The sequence below is a fragment of the Synchiropus splendidus genome, chromosome 3 (genome assembly GCF_027744825.2).
Source record: "Synchiropus splendidus isolate RoL2022-P1 chromosome 3, RoL_Sspl_1.0, whole genome shotgun sequence".
In the NCBI taxonomy this organism is placed as follows: Eukaryota; Metazoa; Chordata; class Actinopteri; order Syngnathiformes; family Callionymidae; genus Synchiropus; species Synchiropus splendidus.
This window is the reverse complement of record NC_071336.1, coordinates 12,485,063-12,505,418: the sequence shown is the minus strand read 5'-3', so window position 1 is coordinate 12,505,418 and position 20,356 is coordinate 12,485,063. Positions and strand designations below refer to the sequence as shown.

At 42.1% G+C, this 20,356-nt stretch overlaps 4 protein-coding genes across 4 annotated transcripts; 2 read left to right on the top strand and 2 right to left on the bottom strand.

Annotated features, from left to right (window-relative positions):
* Positions 1-117: 117 nt before the first annotated feature.
* fga (fibrinogen alpha chain) lies at positions 118-6,453 on the top strand. Its single transcript, XM_053860261.1, has 8 exons — positions 118-281; positions 432-536; positions 673-856; positions 2,245-2,390; positions 2,554-2,652; positions 3,524-3,679; positions 4,398-4,950; positions 5,523-6,453. The coding sequence occupies exons 1-8, from the start codon at positions 225-227 to the stop codon at positions 6,191-6,193; spliced, it is 1,971 nt and encodes a 656-aa protein (XP_053716236.1). The 5' UTR covers positions 118-224; the 3' UTR covers positions 6,194-6,453.
* An 895-nt stretch (positions 6,454-7,348) lies between these two features.
* On the top strand, positions 7,349-9,267 carry LOC128756532 (fibrinogen alpha chain). Its single transcript, XM_053861145.1, has 4 exons — positions 7,349-7,678; positions 7,941-8,124; positions 8,193-8,338; positions 8,613-9,267. The coding sequence occupies exons 1-4, from the start codon at positions 7,625-7,627 to the stop codon at positions 8,931-8,933; spliced, it is 705 nt and encodes a 234-aa protein (XP_053717120.1). The 5' UTR covers positions 7,349-7,624; the 3' UTR covers positions 8,934-9,267.
* Positions 9,268-9,439: 172 nt separating this feature from the next.
* fgb (fibrinogen beta chain) lies at positions 9,440-13,816 on the bottom strand. The gene is made up of 13 exons (XM_053861144.1): positions 13,672-13,816; positions 13,573-13,596; positions 13,379-13,488; positions 13,059-13,161; positions 12,892-12,960; positions 12,602-12,716; positions 12,433-12,539; positions 12,018-12,132; positions 11,592-11,711; positions 11,242-11,364; positions 11,065-11,159; positions 10,489-10,679; positions 9,440-9,915 (listed from the first exon to the last, which is right to left on the bottom strand). Exons 1-13 carry the CDS (start codon positions 13,753-13,755, stop codon positions 9,684-9,686), a joined length of 1,488 nt encoding a protein of 495 aa, XP_053717119.1. The 5' UTR covers positions 13,756-13,816; the 3' UTR covers positions 9,440-9,683.
* Positions 13,817-15,050: 1,234 nt separating this feature from the next.
* Positions 15,051-20,283, bottom strand: rnf175 (ring finger protein 175). The gene is made up of 9 exons (XM_053859718.1): positions 20,166-20,283; positions 19,857-19,894; positions 19,529-19,670; positions 19,295-19,449; positions 19,114-19,221; positions 18,075-18,195; positions 17,864-17,997; positions 17,438-17,539; positions 15,051-16,054 (listed from the first exon to the last, which is right to left on the bottom strand). Exons 1-9 carry the CDS (start codon positions 20,184-20,186, stop codon positions 15,934-15,936), a joined length of 942 nt encoding a protein of 313 aa, XP_053715693.1. The 5' UTR covers positions 20,187-20,283; the 3' UTR covers positions 15,051-15,933.
* Positions 20,284-20,356: the final 73 nt, after the last annotated feature.

Here is a 20,356-nt window from a genome sequence, read left to right as displayed (position 1 = left end):
CTGTTTGAAGGAACCATCAGTTCCAAAGCCAGCAAGTGAGTCAGTGCGCAGGTGTTTGTTTGGGTTCACGGTCACACAGAGTTTGCTCAGGATTACCCAACTCTTACTGGACCTGACAAATGTTTATTCTGAGTCACAGCTTAGATCAGTCATCCACGAGGCTTCAAATGTCCAGACAGGAGCTGGAGTGAAACATTCAGTGAGGAGATAGAACAGGAGCAAAGATGGGCCGCTGCTACATACTCGTCCTCCTTGGCCTGATTTGTGTCACGTCAACTCTGGTGAGTCTGTGGCCAAAAGCAGTGTGTGTCCTCCAGGTTTTTTTTTCTTGAATATCTGAAATAAAAGTGTTTTTAAATTGTGTTTTTGTGTAGACATTTTTTTCAGCAACTATGTTGTTAAAATTAAAGATTATGAATTGTATTTTTAAGGCAACGGTTGTCGACCCGAGAGGAAGTCGTCCAGTGGTTCCCAACACCAGATCTGAGAAGTGCGCAACACAGAAGGAATGGCCTTTCTGTACCGATGACGACTGGGTAAAAAAAAAAAAAATCATGAATTGATCAGTTATTTGTCTCAAGTTAGTCACTGAAAAAAGTGATGTAACTTCTTGTTGGTTTCTACTGGTTAGAGGGTCCAAGCATTGAGTTTTTTTTTTTGATTCTGCATCAGTGGTCAAAATGCCCATCAGGCTGCAGGATCCAGGGTTTGATGGACAAGAACGACCACAACTTAATGAAGCGGGTCGAGAAGATTCGTAGTCTGCTGGAGCAGCACAGGTTGAAGCATCGCTCTGCGGATCAGGTGACCAAACAGACCTACGACTTCCTGAGAGAGAAACTCACTCTGGAGGCTGGTAGGTTTCCGACTTAAGCTAGCGAAGCATTTGAGTTGTATGATTGTAGTGGTTAGTTTGAAATTGGACATAAATTGGAACTACTAATAAGGAACTAAATATTCAGGTGAAATAATGAAAATGTCTTGCATGTGTGTGTCTGTATCACAAATAAGTCTCAAAAGTCCCTTGAATGTATTGTGACTTGTTACCGGACACTCTCTCTCAAATTTGATGGAAAATAATTTGACTGCAAAAGAATGGGCGCAGTGTCACCTTGTGCTTATGCTGTTGGTTTATGTTTGTCTTTTTAAGAATGAAAACTAATTTTAAGTTACCAATCTCATTGGTTTCAGTATTGTATTTTATTCTATTTTATTACAGTAGTCATTACAGTAACATAAATGTCATTAAAACTCAAGGCTGTAACTAAGGCAGGCCTAAAATGAATGACAAATTGGACGTATGCAGAAATCTAGGATCCATTTAAACATTTGGCTTGACAGATCAGCGGTAGAAGATTATGAGTCGTACTTATGCAGAAAATGTCGTTTTTGTATTTCGCCAAATTTCGTGCCATGGACTTTATTACACCCCTAACATGAATAATAAGATGTGGCTTCATTACAGAGACACAAATACATTTGTATTCATTCATTATTGTTTTGCGTTTTGTTTACAGGAAAGACTAACAAAACTAAACTATTGACAGTTTCAATATGTCATGTCTCAAAATCAAAAAGGAATCTGTTCACAATTGGAACAATAAATAAATGACAATAATAATAATAATAATTTTTGGGAGTCATGCCAGTAGCACAGAATAGAATGCATCTGAAAAAGTTTTCCACCGCTGTATTTTGCATCTCAATAAGTCTTTGTTGTTAAAAATGCATTTCATTTTTCAAATGCTATTCAGATTTGGAATATTTTAAGTTGTATGTATTACAATTTAAAGTTTTTTCTGTCACTGTCATCAGAAAATTCCAGTTCAGTCAGTTGTCATTCAAATACTAAAATGCTTGGGTTTTGTCATCATCACTCTCCTGGTCCTGGAGATTGTCAAAGCCAGGTTTGGCTAGAATGCATACCCTGCTTACACTTCCCACCTCCTTATTACTTGGAGACGCAGTAGATCTAATCTGCATCTCTGCAGGGTGACATACCGCTGGGTGACCCAAGTCAAGGTCATTCGTCTTCTCTGTTTTTCTTGTGTTTTTTCCGTTTTTCCATAAACAAAATGGGAGTTGCATTAAAGAACTTGCATTCCTTAGGTGGAGTGGACCTTTTGCTTAGTTTCTGTCTTACTCTTAGTTTCAGTCACCTGTGACGAAACTGGATATCACCACTCGGAAAATCCTGGAAGAAACCAGCTCTAAAGTTGTGACCCTTTATCTGTCTCCAAACAGATGGTGATACCAACTACTTGGGTCTGGCTCAAAATCTTCGCCAGCGAATCACAAACATGAAGATGCACATCGATCGACAGCTCAAAATCCTGGCGGCTCTGAAAGACAAAGTCAAGGACCAAGTGGATGACATGAGGAAATTGGAGGTATGAGGGTGCATTTAGATCAGAGCGGTACCAGTAGATTGTAGAGGGAAGATGAAGAGTATTGATCTGACCCTCACAACCACTGTAATCATCACTCATGGAGTTGCTGTTCCTGTGAGCGCTCCACTCAAATGCAGCTACATTTATTTCCTCCTGCCTTCAGGTGGATATCGACATCAAGCTCCGGTCCTGTAAAGGTTCCTGCAGAAGCTACCCTCACTACACCATGGAGCACGAAGGCTACGTGACTCTGGACAAACAGGTGAGTCCTGAAAACGCCTTCTTGCCCAAGACGTTCCTTCAATGAGTGGGAAGAGAGTGAATCACAAGATATTCTGTTATCACAGTCAAATGTATCTCTCACTCTGTATCGCCCAATCTGTAGTTTTCTATCAAGAGGTGAGGCCAGAAATACCTTGTATTATTGCAAAGTAGGCACATTTTGCCCTCCTGCATTTTGCTTTTATAAATTGTAGCTCAGTTATAGTGTGAAACCTGGATAAAGAAAATGATAGTTTTCTCCCTCTGGCTCAGCTCCTTATAACCTTTTACACCCCCCACCTGTTTAACTGGTTTCATACTTGTTCAGTCCACGTGCCTCAGAAAAGCAGAGATAGAGCAGCAGACTGTCCACTCAGACAGCTCCCAGTAGTGATTGGCAGGTGGTTTTGTGGAGCACTGTCCTCATTTTCAGAGCTCAATAGGTGGTGCTCTCAGTTTAAAAGTGAAGTGAGGTTTCGTTTAAACGGTTGTTCAAATCCAAAGATTTTAGGGTAGAGAGTGCCATCTGGTGGGCTCTGAATATGAGGACACTGTTTCATGAAGCCTCATGAGCCTATCATTTGCAGCCTTTATGGTGGCTGGCTTGTTCCGTTCTCTTCTTCAGTATCCACTTAAATTGTTTTTTGTCTACTAAATATTTCATGTGTATTTCTTTACTGACAACTTTGCTCGTTTTGACAAAAATGAATGAATAGAACTGATAAACTGTCAGGAGAATGGATGGGAACTGTCGATGCTCAATACACATTTATAATATTGATGCTTGTTATTGCTTTTGGCTGTTCATGCAGTATTGTCCCGATCTAATGCTTCTTCTGTGGAGAGTTAAATTCACATTGTGCACATTACAGGTGGACCAGCTGCACTCACAGACAGCTCAGAACTTTGAATCTCTGGGAACAACGTATGTGGTGAAGAGCGTGCCGCTGGGGGATCCATCTGTTGACCCCATCCATAAGCAAAAGATCCTGACCGCTGGACAGCAGAAAGATGATGATGTCTTCAATGTAGGTGACACACTGGAGTTCACAGTCCCTAAACTAACATGAGCTTTGGCTTGATTCTATTTACTACGAATATTTTCACCTTTTGATTATCTCAAAATCCGACACCTCACTTTTGCATACAACTATTAGTACTCCAAGAAAAACGTCAGAATTAGCGCCCCTTTCTCAATGGTCTTACATTACAAGGTCAATTCATTCAACAATGCAACCTGCAGGGGCTCCGAGCTCAGTTGGTGGCGCTCTCAGTTTAGAAAATGATGCATGGTTTCATGAAATACTTCTTCAAATTCAAGTATCTTTGAGCTGAGAGTACCATCTTTGATGCTTTGTGATTTTCAGAGCTCACTGAAATCATTTCATTGAAAACTCACATTATTTTTCAACTGAAAGCGCCCCCTACTGGACTCTGAAAATGAGGACAGTGTTTCATGACGCCTCATCAGCCCATCACCACCACCAACAATGCCAGCGCATCATCGTCCAATGGTTCGGTGCTGCTTCTCAGAGACCCCATTTCCTAATGAAAAGTGGCCTGTACATTCTTTCTGTCTGAGCCATCATCACATTTAATAGTGACTTTAAAAAGTTCAGTCAATGTTAAAATTGTTTAATAGCATTTTAAAATCATAAGTGTGGTTCATAGCGTACCAAGAGTTCGGAGCCCCAAAGACAGACTGGGAGAAAAAACTCCTGAATATGTTCCCTGTGTTCCATGTAGGTGAAAGCTGTGCACTTGCGTCTGGAGACCGAAGGCTCCAAGTTGGCCCCAGCTACAGTCTCCAAGGTTCCAGGTACTTCATACTCTTCTGCAACACCCGCACCACCCTCTTCCGGTTCGTCGTCATCGTCTAAATCCATTACTGAGCTCGGTGGCAGCACTCACGATTTTGGGACTGGCGGAGATTTCGGAACACAGAGTCATGGGTCAACCACAACCGTCAGCTGCACCAGGAACATCAAGAGGACTGTCGTTCAAACAAAGAGTGGGCCAGAAGAGAAAGTAGAGGAGGTCATCGAGGGTGGACCAGAGTGCCAACTCATCGATTTCACCAAGGGTGCCCCCTTCCCCGCCATCACTCAGACTCACACCACCAAGACGGTCAGCCACAGCAGCTCCAAAGGCATCATCATTGACGATCCCTTTGGAGCCCACATGGGCCTCGACCTTGGGAAGTTCATGACGGGTGCCGTGGAGGACGACGTTCCTGATGTCCAAGCTCGGAGCGTGAAGTCCGTACATGTCAAGCGACAAGCTGATTATGTAGGAAAAGGTACCGAAGACTAAATGCTCATTGTAAACATGAAGCTGCCTTAAACGTTAAAAAGTGAACATAGCAATTGATCAGTTGAAAATGGCAGATGATTGAAAGGTTTCAACAAGGCAACTGGTGGTTTGTAGAACAACTTCTAAAGAGTCTGAATTGTGAAATATTTTCAACGTAATTATTATTGTTGACCAAATTCAAGATGGCGCTCTTGAAATTAGCCCGTAGCGTTCACAGCTTTGTTGTGGCTAACTGTAGTATATTAGTCGGCCTCCTGACATGCAGGACTTTAGATTTGGTCCAGAAAATACGGTCTTTCAAAGAATGTACCTTCTGCTCACACCTGGCCCGGTTGCCTTGTTTAGAACCTTTGAAAGTTAAGGTTACATCTCGATGAGGTTTTTTTTTTTCTTAGAATTGGGTTGTTAAAAATAATTCTTATCCGTTGGAATGCTCATTTGATGTACTCCCCAAAAACACTACAAATAGCCCTTGATACAGCTCGGGCAAATATTTAATCCCAGACAAGCTAGTCCAAGCTAACTCCCGGTCTGCGGTGTGCTCCTCTCTGTTCTCAGATTGTGTTGATGCCTTCCAGAACCACCTGAAAGGGGAGACAAACGGTGTGTTTAAGATCAAACCCGGCGGTCCGGATTCCACACATGTTGTGGAGGCTTACTGCGATCAGGAGGGCCTGATGGGAGGGTGGTTGTTAGTTCAGCAGCGGGAGAGCGGCGCGCTCAATTTCAACCGCACGTGGGCCGAATACCGAGACGGCTTCGGCTCAGTCAGTCCCCAGGGGAAGGGAGAGGTATGGCTCGGAAACCAGAACCTCCACTTGCTAACTAGTCAGGGCGAGTCCCTGCTCAAAGTGGAGCTGGAGGATTCAAATGGAGCCAAAGCAACTGCTGAGTACGTCATTAGAGTTGGCGCGGAGGAGGAGGGGTTCCAGCTTAGTGTAAGTGGCTACTCTGGGGATGCTGGCGACGCCCTAGACGCAGGGGACTCCCCCCACAGTGGGATGAAGTTCAGCACATTTGACAGGGACAATGATAAAAGTGAGCACAACTGTGCAGAAATGTACAGCGGTGGGTGGTGGTACAACAACTGTCTGTCGGCCAACATAAATGGGATTTATCATCTTAACAACAAATCAATTCCCAATAAAATGGTTTGTTGGATGAATTGCGATCAACCTGATTCCAACCTGAGAGCAGTGAGGATGTACATCCGGCCCGCTACTTTTTAGGAATACTTTCATTCAGTTTACTGAGAAATATCTGTGCATATCGGGGGGATATTTGGAAGAATCCTGTGTGCTTGTCACGAATGGATCTGTCAATATCAGGCTGTTGCTCAAAAGGCTGTACAAATATTGTCTGGATTATCTCTCAAGTGTCATTGACCTGCACATTACGTCTCCAGTACTGACCTGTTTCTGGAATATTCGCCGCCCACACATTTTGTACCAAAGTCAGTTGATCAATAAACATGTTCACAAAAAAGAAATCTGCTTTTCTGCTTCTCTTTCTGTGATGTCCCGCTTTTAAGAAGGTCATTATCACATATGTTGAGAGTGTGTTTTCATTACTTTGCGACTGTAACACTAGCGGGAACAGCAGGAAGCCAGAGTCATCAATGAGCCGAGCCAAAGCTGCAGGAGCAAAAATAGTACTTTGCTGCATAATTTTGTCCATTAAAACTGAGAAGTTTCATTTTGTTTTTTAAAATAAAGATTTTTATCGTCATTATTATTGTTATTTTTAATCATGTCCAGCTCAATGGAGGATCAGACTGAGGCTTCTATTCAGGCTGTCTCAGGCTGACTTGCTGAGAGGACTTGGTCTGTTAATAATGTAGTTAAATATTACAGGTGGGAAAAAAATATTCAAAATAACTTAAAAATAAAACTAAATTGAAAACTTAAAAACTTAAAAATAAAATACAAAAATAATCACATTGTCTAGATGTTTCTTTTTTTATTTTGCGCTTAGCACTATATAGTATGTTTTTATTTTTGTATGGGAATACACTGTAAATACTTTTTAGATGGTTCTTTTTTAGATGATTAGATGGTTCTTTTGCGCTTAGTAGTATATAGTATATAGTATATTTTATTAGGTCTTTACTTTTATTTTTGTCTTGCATGTTTGTTTGAGTAACATACCCACTCTCTCTGTTTCTTCTTCATTACTCTTTTATTTTGTGCAGGAGTTATTATCCAGAGGGGAAGCAATTTCCCTCTGGATAATAATTTCTGACTCTCTCTCATATATATGCATATATATATATATATGTATGTATATATATGTATGTATATATATGAAATTGTTTATGTAAAATTTGACATTTTTGTTCACTGTTCTTAATCCTTACAGATTTAGCTGTGTTTTTAGTGACACTATTCAGATGGGAGATGCCAAATATTAAACAAGTGTCATATACTGATAACTCAAAATAAGCACGTCCTTGGATTTCTCTCGTTTGTTTTTGGGTTGCTGTTGTGTTTGCTCATCTCTCACTTCCAAACAGAACTTTGTTCTGTCTAAACACCAGGACCCTCTTATGCCACAGTTTAAATAATGTCTGAGGTGAAGGTGAAGTGACGCCGACCCTGTTTGCTTGTTTCCTCACAGTTTGCCAGCATCTGGCTCAGCAGAGGCAAAATGGAAAACGGACAATGAAGAGCTGTCCAAGGAAATCAAACTTTGGCCTGTGCACGGACGACGACTGGGTGAGATTGAAAATACTTTCTGTTCATGCCAGACATCCTCATCCTCAAACAAGCACCTAAACCAATATAATATTGCAATGTGACTGAATGGATGATCAAATTAATGACTTGGAAATAAATTCGATTCATGTGTGGAATAGTCCCAATGAAGGATTTAAACCAGTAGAAAGGTCCATTTTAAGGTTAACTCTCACAATAGTGTCCTCATGATGATGAGCAGTAAATGATCCTGTCTGACTGAACCTCATGATCTTGTCTGAAGACATCAAAATGCCCCTCCGGCTGCAGACTTCAGGGCTTGATCTCTAACATGGAGGAAAAGTCTGAGACCAAGCTGAGGAAAGCCTGTCAGACTGGCCAAGTTTTGGAGGAAGCTCTTGAAAGACTGGAGTCCGTGATTCACCTCATGTACGACAAGGCCCGCAGAGCCCTGGACAGCAGACGTGGTAAGAGGAGAGATATGAGCTACATGATGTTGTCATGACGATCATTGTTGTGTTTCATGATTCCTTAGAGTCAGAGTTGAAGTTCTCGGAACTTTCAGGAGAACTTAGCCAAAATCTCACCGTGCTCAGGCAAAAATCTGCCAGACTGGAGCATCATCTGGAGACCCTCCGTGGGCGAGCTAGGGAACAGATTGAGGAGCTTTACAGGATCGAGGTGAGTGTGGATGGGTTGAGATGGGCAGGTGAGGCTTCATGAAACAGTGTACTCATTGTCTGAGCTCAGTTGGTGGATCTCTTGGTTTAGCAATCATTTTAAGTGGCTGTTCAATTCCAAAGATTTTTGAGCAGAGAGGGCTGTGAAAATGAGAATGCTGTTTCATGAAGCCTCATCAGCCTGTTACTACTTGTCAGGAGCAGACATAGACGGAGATATGGAGCAAAACGTGACCTGTAACACTAATGCCTCACTGCCCTGATTCAATGATCAGGTGGACGTTGACATGAAGCTGCGAGCGTGCGGTGGATCCTGCCAGTCGCCTGGTTCCTTCCGTGTGGACCATGCCAGCTTTCAGAGTCTTGCACAGCCTTTGGACACGGCTGTTAGTGACACTGGGGCAGCCTATAAAGGTGTCCCACATCTTAAGCTACAACCCACTGTGACGGCTGAGCCGGGATCAGCTGAACATGAAGTCATGTTGCCATTTCAAAGACTCAAGGTCTTCAGTCATTTTAAGATCATCGTTCCCAACAGGTTAGTTCTGTCGGAGTCAGGACAAGTTGAGCAGATCAATAATGAAGAGTCGGAATAAAAGCAAGAAAAGACCTGTGAAATGGAAATATTGTATTTATTCTTTGTATTTCGAAACTCTTGTTCACTGTATTGAATGGCTGCATGTATTGGAAATAAATTTGTTGGAACTGCTCACTCAGAGAAAAGACGCTGACAAAACAGAGAAATGGACAATCATGACAATGTAAAGACTAAGATGCTCGAAAAAATTTCATGTCCAAGTGTGTTTCATATAATTGACCTCATTGTGCTAATGCTAATGCATTGTTCAGTGGAGACGCGGATGACTGGAATAAAGCTGAATAAAATAAGGGCATAATATGAGCCTTGCGTAACACCCAGTTCTTTATTGTAAAGTGAATTCAAACAAGAAATTTTAAAATAGCAGCTCAGATAAACCGTTTCATGTGCAATAGGGTTTATTCAGCATGTTCGTGTGGTTGTGATTTTCAGAAAAGATCTTTTTCATGTATATTTTTTCTTTTCTTGATTTCTTTCTTGTCCAAAAAATGACAGAACACTGACTCTATGTACCTCAATGTGTTTATTGAGTAGCAGAAGACAGACAGCAGCAGGTGACTTCACAGAAGCAGATGATGTTGGGGTCATCAGTTTTGTTCTTTTCCTAGGTTTGTTTGTTTGTTTGTTTTTATTGCCCAACCACCATTTGTTTTCTCTTTTCCCGTTCACATATAGCTTCATTTGTGGTTCAGTAAAATGAATCAGTGTTGGGGCTAATACAGTCAACCTGCTCTGTTTAAAACCCCTCTTATCTTGAAGCGAAAAAGGGTCTGATCTTCATGCTGATGGCCTTCAGCGAGTACCAGCTGCCCTTCCAGTTCATCCATACTACGCCATCATCTGTGCCGTGTTTGGCCATCTGTTTTGTGTAGTGTCCTCCCATGTAGTATCTGCCATTGGGATTAGCAGAGTGGCAGCGGTTGTACCACCAGCCGCCTCCATCTTCCCTTGAGCACTGCTTTGAGGGATCTCCAGGGTTCCTGGTGAAAGGATCCAATTAGAGTTAGCAACAATGGTGATATTTGAATTAGGTTTTTTCAATTAGTGATGAGCTCAGGCTTCATTTTCAGAGCTCAGTAGGTGCCGCTCTATGCGGATAAGCCAACCATTTGATTTACCATTTGCTCTGCATTCCTCATCCAACCTGTGGTCACAAGCTCTGAGCAGCGATCAAATTCTGAGGGTTTGGGTTGTTCAATGAGATAGACTAAGATACACAGCACAGCCACTGTTCTTCTACATTGAGAGAAGCTGCTTAAAGTCTCAGACATCTTTGTGACATCTCCCTGGTGAGGTCCTCTGGGCATGTTCAACGACAACAACTAGAATCTAAAAATAAATAAAGAAATATATATATATATATATATACTGATTTTTTATTTTTATATTGACATTTTTTATTTATTTAGGTAAATAAATCATGCTACTTTTTTGTCCGCATGGCAGCTCAGTTGACAAATAGTCTCGGCCTAAATACATCTAAAATGACATGCCAACTTGCTATTATGGTTTTGCTTTGTAAGCATTTCCAGGTGCGAGTGCATATCACCCACCAGTTGTCGTTGTCTCTGTCGTAGGTGCTGAACATCATGCCGTTGTGTATGGTCATGGTGCGATTCACCCCAAACAGTTCACTGGATCCTTCCAGGAAGGCGTTCCCTGCGGTACCGGTGTAATCGGCCACAGCCAGGACGTAGTTTGACACCTGTGACTGCACGGTGAACTGGCGGTAATGGGCATTGACCTAGGAGTGACATTGAAAACAGACGTTATAAAACACTGCGTCCATAGAAGGGGATCGAGGAGGAACGCTCGGGGAATGTTTGGCACAAATAATGAAAACAACAGCCTGACAACAGATACAGGTGGGTCTCGATACAAAGGTGACTATATGAAGTACAAACTAATGCAGTGATTGCCAGTCTTTTTATGGCACTAAGCTAATTTGATGATGATTAAAAAAAGGGACATTTACAGTGCTGTGCCACTTCTGGGCCATTAATGCCCACAGCTGACTGAGACACTATAAACTCAGGAAAAAGAGGGTTTTATTTATGGACTCGTCCTATTTTTAACTGCCTCATTTGCAATATGTTCTAGGCTCAAAGCATAAATAAACTGTGCCTCACCTTGGCTCCGGTCCAGTCCTCCATCTCAATGAGAACCTCAGTCGGGCCCATCTTAGTTAACTGACTGATTCGGTCGTTTCCAAGCCAGTATTCACCTGCCAGGCACGTACGTGAAGTGAGTACTATGGTCGTGGCAGAGTACTAATTGAATGCTCAGCATGTGAAGAGGACACATACCCGGAGTCTCACAGTGACCCTTGCCAACGTCGAAGGCGATGTTTCCAAATCCTTGTCTGTATTCGTCCCAGCGTCGGCCAAAGTCTACGCTGCCATCCATTCTGTTCTGGATGAGAAGCCATCCTGCGGACATCATATGCAGATGATACTAAGTCTCCCTTCAGTCCTCAGAACTCTGAACAAGGTGTTGGTCAGAAGTTTAGGTGAGACTTGTACAGGTTCAAGGATCAACTCTCACTTATGTCTAAAAAAAAACCTAGCCTGAGGCAGTAATTTTTACATTTTCAGGCTCAAGATGAATTACAAATTGATTTTGCGTTTGCCGTGAGAGACATCTTTGCTCTCCTCACCTCCGTTCTGGACGGTCATGTCACAGTAGACCTTGTATGGGGGATAAAAGCTGTCCGGCTGGATTAAGTACATCTGGGAGTCTTTTCCACCACGGCGGTAAATATCTTCACACTCCTTACCTGAATAAAAGTAAAATATGTCAATGTTTATACATTAATATTGGCTTTCATAACCTAGTGTTGGAATAGCGTTACACTGGTGATGGCCAGATGAGGTTTCATGAAACAGTGTCCTCATTTTCAGAGCCCACCTGCTATTTGAAAACAGGTTTTAATTGAATTGGTTGCTCAAGATTTTAGAGCAGAGAGCGCCATCTAGCGGGCTGACACTGTTTCATGAAGCCTCATGAACCCATTACTATGTTTTTAGATTATCACACATAAGTATCACACTCTGAGACAACTAGGAACGACCTCCTGACTTACCAGACACCACTGGGATGGGACACTTGGTCTTGCAGGGCTCTTTGCATTCCTCATTTTGGGCCTCAATAGCCTTCTCCAGCTTCTGGATCTTCAGCCGGATCTTGTCAAGGACTCCCTACAGAGGCATCAATGTTCATGTTTTCCAATGATTTTAATGGTCACTATTTTAAATGCTTAAATTGATACCATTTTTACCAGGCGTCATGATCTATCTGTATGTTGCCTGGTTAGCTCAGAGTGTAGCAACAATGACTACAAAGCCATGGGTTCAAATCCCAGTGTGGGTCCAGCTACTTTGGATGAAAGAATCTGCTAAGCATCATCTAAGATAAAAACTTTGAAATGCTCCCTAATAAAACTGGTATTTCTTCAGACCATCTCAAAGACTCATTCCTTCTACCAAGTCCTCACTGACCTGCAGGACTCTGATGTTGGAGGGGAACACCGTGTCCACTGTCTCCTTGATGTAGAGGTGCTGCTCCTCCACTTTGTCCGTGTAATCCCCCATGACTCTGTTGTTTTCTGAGAGGGATGATGGAGGTTCATGTGGCCGCGACACTACAGGGGTGGTGGATGGATGTTACCTGAGATGACCCTCTGTCTCTCGATCAAAGAGACAGACATGCTGTTGGCGTAGTTGAAGACGCGGTTGGACGAGCGGGACAACTCCTCCACCTGAGGCTTCAGCTCAGAGACACTCTGATGGAAGGATACAAACTCAGTGATTATTTGGCGTTACCTCATTTAATAGTCATAACTCAATTGCCTCTTCTCTGCATCCATTGAAGGCAACAAAAGACTTATCACTTGCTACAGTCTGGATTTGAAAACAATGAAAGACGCCATATAAGAGCCAGGTGTTGATGATATTTACCGTCCTGACGTTCTTCTCTTGCTTCAGGATCGCTGTCTTCAGCTCACAGCCCGTTGGACACAGGACGCCCTGTTGAGAATTAAAACAGGTGGTGTGAACGCATCAACGGGATGAAAGTGTTACTTTAAAAAATAAGTGAAAAATAAGTGTAAGGGTTCAATATTTACCAGCTCTTCCAGGCCGTGCGTGCAGCCCCCAGCCTCAGGTTGCTCCACCTTCTCCTGTGGTTGAGGACCCCCGACGGTGGTTGTGGAAGGGCGTCCACGGTACCTGCAGTAAATGTTAAGAATAATAGATTTTAATTCTATTTTTTAATTCTATTGATAAAAAGTTATGTTGAATTTGCATGTGGTTGTTACATCGTACTTCACACTGTGTTTTATATAGTCCTATATACATTCAAATCGACACACTACTTTGTTCACTCAGTGGAAACAAACCCAAGGAATGACATCTGTCAGGACCCTCTCTTTGTCTCTGAGTGTACCTGTTGCCGCCGGTGATCGGAGGTGGATTGTAGCGGGAGCCGGAGTACGCGTCCCTTCCTTGTGATAGTGGACGGTGGCCTCGAGCATCTACAGCTGCTTTGGCCTGTTTCTGGAAAACACAGCAAGATGAGCGGACTATAGTCGCTGGAACTACAATATCAGGAAACAGACTGCGCAAACGTATTTCACTCACTGTTGCGTTCGATGCTGTGGTGTCCTGGGGAAGACAAGGAAACATCATTTTAAGATTTCCAATAAGAGGCCAGGAAGCAAATTTACGGCTCTAACTCACAGTGTCATAGTCATCATACTCTAACACATCCTGAGCCAGCGAGACGTGCAGGCAGAGGTAAAGAAACAGTACGGTCTTCATCATGGCTGAATGATCTGTGTGTCCCCTCTCTTCTTCTACTAAGCCTTCGAACTGAGCGCCGGTGATTTTATCCTCGTCCAAACAGGGATGCAAATGACACTGTTGACTGCTCTGGGTCGATGATCTTGGGGGCAGTTTACTCAGCCTGAGTCAGTGTTGTCACCGCAGGCCTTGGCAAGGACATCAGGACAGGCAACACTGCTCGGATCAAACTCAAACTGGAGAAGTTCTCAGAAACCACAGACATCTGCCAAGCAGCTCACGTCCACACAGCCATTTTCAACCAATAACTTTAAGTAATTATGTAATATAGATATCTGTCTAATGTTTGAAAAATATTTGATGTTGTTATTACTCAAACACATATGAGTTAAATCTAACAGTCGGTGGCATCCAAATAATGATGGGCTGAGGCTTCATTGTTAGCATCCTTCATTCTTGTCAACAGTGTTCTCATTTTCGGTTCATGTGGTTTCACTGAAACGGTTGTTCAAATTCAAGCATGGTGGAGGAGACAGTGCCAGGGAGTTAAAATGAGCATTCCTCATCAGCCCATCACTAGCTCCAGAGGTCAGTGGCTCAAAACTGGCACGGGTGGGTTAGTTGGACTGTAGAGCTCAAACTGCATCAACTAAGTCTTAATGAGCAGTGCAGTCGTTTCATGCTGCAGCTCCAAGGAAGGCGATTCAACCTGCAACTCTGAAAACTACCTGAGGTTCTGTTCGCCAAAATATTTCTGCGCCATTTTAACAGAAGCGCAACAAAATTTGCGTTTCACTTTTTGATTGTTTGATATTACTGATGCTCTTTTTTCTCCGTCCTTGATCAAGTCGGCTTTAAATATTTTTGACCCAATTACAAATGGAGAATGTTATTGTCATTAGATCCTTTTTTTCCCAGTTGAACCTCCAGTTATTGACTGAGCTGTGAAATGATGCCCTTTCCCGCAAATCAAAGCACGTATTTGCAGTAACACAGATCTGTGTAGGCGGTGCTCACTCACTCATGACATGAATGTTTATTTGGGGTCCAAAGGCCCATTCTGTTCCCTGTTGTGACACAGAAAGTGCTTCATACTGCACACTCCATTTTACGGTAAAAGGGTGGCAAAACGATTGCAAATCCAAAATACATTTATTCACTATCTGACAATTCTTTTGATAGCACTTTTAGTTGTTGGGTACAGGAAGAGTGTTGTTTTATATTATATCATTTTTACAGCACAATATGTTTAACATTCGCATCTTTGTTTGCTACATAAAACAGTTCAAGTCCCATGTGCCTAAATGGAATTGGCTAGTTGGAACCACCCATCATTACATTTACACCGTGTTTCGACTGCGGAACCAACGAATTGTTGTTGATGATGTCGAGCACCATCTGCTGGACATAGAAAACACAACATGATCGTGGGAGATCGCTTCATGTTCAATTTGATTTTTCTGCTTAAAATCTAATGACAACGCTCAATAAAGACCAGGGCAGAGTGGAAAAAGATATTTATTCAAGTGAACCTTTTGTATCCGTGGTGAGTGTTTGATTTAGTTCAGAATCTTTAAATAGAAAAATAAAACAAACCTAAAACATAGTCCAGAAGCACTGTTCTAGCTATTTACTGATATGTGAGCACGTATAAGCAGCAGTACAGTAAAGTATAATTTCAAAACAGAATGGAGAAAGCAACGTTTCAAAGAAACATGAAACAAATTATTTAAAATAATGATCTTATCGTCATGTGAACTTGCGTTGGTTATTTTATATTTATGACATATCTATTCAGTTGTGACTTTTTGGTTGGTAAACTAACAGTTGCAGTAAAAAAGCAAATATTCTCACAGTAAAGTTGACATTCTTGGCTGAATTAAAGTTTCACATGTACAAAACACAAATAGTTGCATCTTAAATAAACATTTTTCTGTTATTGCGCAGACCCTCCGTGTGCAACAAGGTTGAAGTAAAGCAGCGGCTTCCCACATAAATACTATATGTAAATTATTTGTCGCACAAACAATGCAACGCACGTGTTCGGGTTTGGACCACTTCAGATGCTCGCCGAGTTCGGGGTTTTTTCCCCGAGCATTCCTCTGACGCAGCCTGACTTGGTTCCTCAGAGCACCAAAGCTTTTGCCAGGGAGCTTGACTTCCGGGCACCGTGTGAGTTTAAGTTCTTCCCTGTAAACACTACTCCAGCCCCAGAGAGAAATTAATGCCATGGACGATACCAATGATGATGGGCTGCCAGGCAACAAGGTAGCGAAGCCAGTCGAGCAGCTGTCCGTACAGCACGTGCGTCTTCTCCCACCTGAAGCACCGGCAGTTAAAGAAACCACAAGGAGCTGACTTGCATTTACATATAGGACTGTCTCAGAAAATTAGAATATTGTGATAAAGTTCTTTATTTTCTGTAATGCAATTAAAAAAAACAAAAATGTCAGACATTCTGGATTCATTACAAGTCAACTGAAATATTGCAAGCCTTTTATTATTTTAATATTGCTGATTATGGCTTACAGCTTAAGAGAAAGAAAAATCCTGTCTCAAAATATTACAATATTTACTCAGACCACGTAAAAAAAAAAGAGCTCTGTCACAGGCTCTGTCTAGCTGTTTACAGCCTGAAAATAACAAAACATAATACACACAAATAACAAAAACTAGCATATAGAGGAAAATAATAATGGGGTTAAAACATTTTCAGAACATTTAGTATCAACATTTGTGGCACTAAATAATAGAATAATGAAGAAGATAAAATTAGCGCTGCTGTTCTAACTGGAATATATACATATGTTTTTCACTGAAATATAATAAATCAAGTATATGTCTCATCTTACATTTGAAATAACAAATACAATTAAAATCCTCTGGAGGGTGCAAGACTACAATGACTGCTTTGTGCAATTATGATGAGTAAATGTTGCTTACCTTTTATTACCCAAAGGTAAATGTTTGTTAACCATTTTTAAATGGGTCTCTCATTGACTGTCTTGCTTTTGCTTTTGTCCTGTTGGAATACAAGACACTAGGGATGGGTGATATGGACAAAAAAAGTTATCGCGATAAATGTCGTCATTTCGTCGATAGCGATGATTATCACAATGAATAAATTTTCATTCTATTCCAAGTGTTGGAAACTACAATTTCTCTCGAAACTGTTTTCTGATGAAACTTACCACCATCATTATTTGTTTGTGTTTAAATATAATAGTTCACTAAGTGCAGAGATGAGAAATTCAATGTTTCACGTCTCTGGTAGAACCCGCTCGTGTCTGACAGACTGCTCTGCCAGCTTTATTTAGGGGTTATATTGAGCTGTCTGTCTGCTGTGTCTCATGTCTCTTAACAGTTGACTTTAACTGTGGACCAGTCTGGACACATTTCCTAGATGTTATTGAAGAAATATTAGAAAGAATAAATGATCATTTAGTCATATTCTATTCTCCAAATCATTACACGAACTGTCAGTCCTTTGACTTGGGTGATGAAAAACCTTTTCACAATTCTCTCTCCTAAAATGTTTGTTTTTCATTGCCTTATTGACTAATACTTTGACCCCTTGACCCCCGCCGCAAATACCGAACCAGATGTCCGTCCAATATCCAACTATTTTCACCACTGTGTTTCGCAGAGGCGCCAGCCTCTAACAACTTAACAGCAGCAACAATTGACTCATATGAAAGGATACGGGTTGTTCATCAACCTTTTCAAGTCCACTTTTTCGTTACAGTATGGACACGTCTGCTTCTTACCCACAATGCACCAGCCCCTAATGCAGAACTCATGGAATCTGCAGAGTGGAAGGAATTAAGGAAGAACAAGCAGGAGCAGAAAATACGTGAATGTTTTGAGGAGTGAACAGATAACTCAACAACAACCAAAACAACTGGTCATGGTTAACCAATTCAAAACTGATTTTCTGTGATGGTGTTTCACAGCAGCCAACATCTATCTCGTCTTACTGCATCCAGATTCTTGAGCTGCTGCCAAAAACAACTAAAATATGTGAACTAACACCGGATCAGTCTGCATCAGTAATCTGTAAATTTGAAAAATATAAATACATTGCATCCATCGAAAGATGTCTTGCTCTCACAACAAGAGCCCAGGATACAAGTGTCCGCAGGAGAGCTGGTACGTGTCCTCTATAAAGCCTTCCTCCTCCACATCCACCAGGATCCTCTGACCACACACTGCGCAGATGTCATTGGTCAGGCTCCTGCTGGGCATCCCTCCTTTATTGTAATACTGAAACAATAACAGACAAATAAATGCTAAAAAAAAGGCTGTATTTGGTGAGAAAACAGCAGCAAGAATTGTTTTACCCCAATGGTGGAGGCCATGTAGTCTGAGCATATTTCTGCAAAGTCCCGGCCCATGACGCCATAATAAAGCCCGTAGAACAACATGATCACCCCAACATCCATGGAATCTTCTGCCTTTATCCTGCAAAAGGGAGAGGATGGGGTGTTCAGCGGCTCAGGACTTTATAGCAGGGACTTTAGGGCTGACAGAAAAGATGCGCGGTGCGGTCACTGATCAAAACATACATGATTTATGTTTTGAATTAACTTTGCCCAGGTGCTTCTAGTGTGTTATAGACAGTGTTGCCACAGTTACTTTGAAAAAGTAATCCGACTACCGATTACTCCTTCAAAAAGTAACATAGTTACTTTACCGGTTACTTGAATTTAAAAGTAACTAAGTTAGATTACAAGTTACTAGAAAACCACTTGAAAAAAACACAAAAGTATAAAAAACAAAACAAAGTGATATATTGCCATTTATATAATAAAATGTAGGGAATGTCCCATTATTTTTATTACCATTTTACTTTTTTGATTTTTTGAACTACAAGGCATAAGCTAATCCTCAGTGTGTCACATCTCCTGTTGGCCACCTGGAGGCAGTTGCACAGTTAATACTGTCATTTTCAGCTAGAAACGTGCATCTCTCTCCTCACCCCTCTGTTATTTACTGCCATGTAGCCAGCGGCTTGACATGAGGAAGCGTGACTGGCGTGTCCCGCACCCAACGTCATGCCCAAAAACACAGTTGTAGAAAGCCAATGGTAATATTTCACTTCCTGACAATGGCAACAATAGTAACGAACGGTGACTTAGACAAGTAACTTTAATTTGATTTACTTTGTTGGAAATAGAAACGCGTCAGATTATTCGTTACTGAAAAAGGTTGTGATATAAGACTAACAACTGGCATCACTGGCTTATAAGACTAACAACTGGTTATAGAGGAAGAAACTTCATGATTATTTATCTGGCTTACTGTGAAATGCAGTGAAGTAATACATGCATAAATGACATGCATGATGACAGCGAACTGAGTAACTGTGTGATGCGTCACCTGAAGAAGACGTTGAAACCAAACATTGTGAACATGATGGCCAGGTAGCCCAGGACGCCCACAGCATAGCTCAGCTTGTAGATCAAGAGAAACCACTTGTACACCATCCTGACAGAAAGAGGAAAACCACAAGGTGCTTATATCTGACTTGACTTTCCTCTGTGGAAGCACCTCATCTCACCTAGGTGTCTTGCAGGCCAGGGGCTTACGAGTGGCCCTGAAGATGACGTAGCTTGTGATGACAGAAAACATTCCCCACATGGACAGGAACCTCCACCAGTAGAGCTTAATTGTGAAGTAGAGTGGAACAACCCACATCTGGACCAGAGTCACCAGCTGAGAGGAGGACAGACATGATCTGTGGGGACTGTGATGTGTACACAGAGAATCGTGGGTCGACGTTCTCGCGGCTCACGTTGTATGAGCGATGATGGCGTTGCTTCCACTGCACGAGAACGATCTGGGCCACCACCAGCGTGGCGACAAGGATCAGAACCATCTCGGCGTGCATGGCCTCATGACCACGGTGCTTCACGTGCAGGCGCTCATGCTGCATTCTGCCATGGAGAGAAGCTCATAAGTGGAAGCAGCGAGGACCAAATGATGTATGGATGTGATGTGACTATACATCTTGAGGTCTCCACAGAATAGCTTAGCGGGGTTACAGTATATTTACTCAGAATGTAGTTCCGGAATGAGAGAAAGAATTTGTGCCGAGTGCCTCTTAAAGGGACAGCGCTCACCTCCAGCTCTCGCGGTGTGTCATCTTCAGCAGGTCGTCCTGTATTGGGGCGATATAAATAGCAACTTGGCTGTTGTAATGTGTCTCACAGGATTCTCGAAAGAGGGTCAATGGCGACACAACTTTAATTTACAAAACAGGAGTTCCGTGGACAAACAGATTATTGATCGACGTGCTGAATTGCTCTGCCACGTCTGCTCCCTGCTGTCGGCTAGTTAGCACGGCGATAGTAAACACACGTTTTCGCTTCCTCTGGTGCAAATGAGCGATTGAACCAAACATTTCATGTTATTGACGTGTCCGGCCTTACCTGCGGTTGTACGCCTGCCATAGCTAGATATCTCCCCGTGAAATGCCACTTAAAATGAGAGCTTCAGTCAGAAATACAAACATCGGCACCTTCCCCCACCGACCACGCTAGTGTGGCATCTCGGGAGGTCCAAAAGTACGAAAAGCGAATTCGGACATTTTACGCTATTAAAAGCATTAAAGATTTTCTTG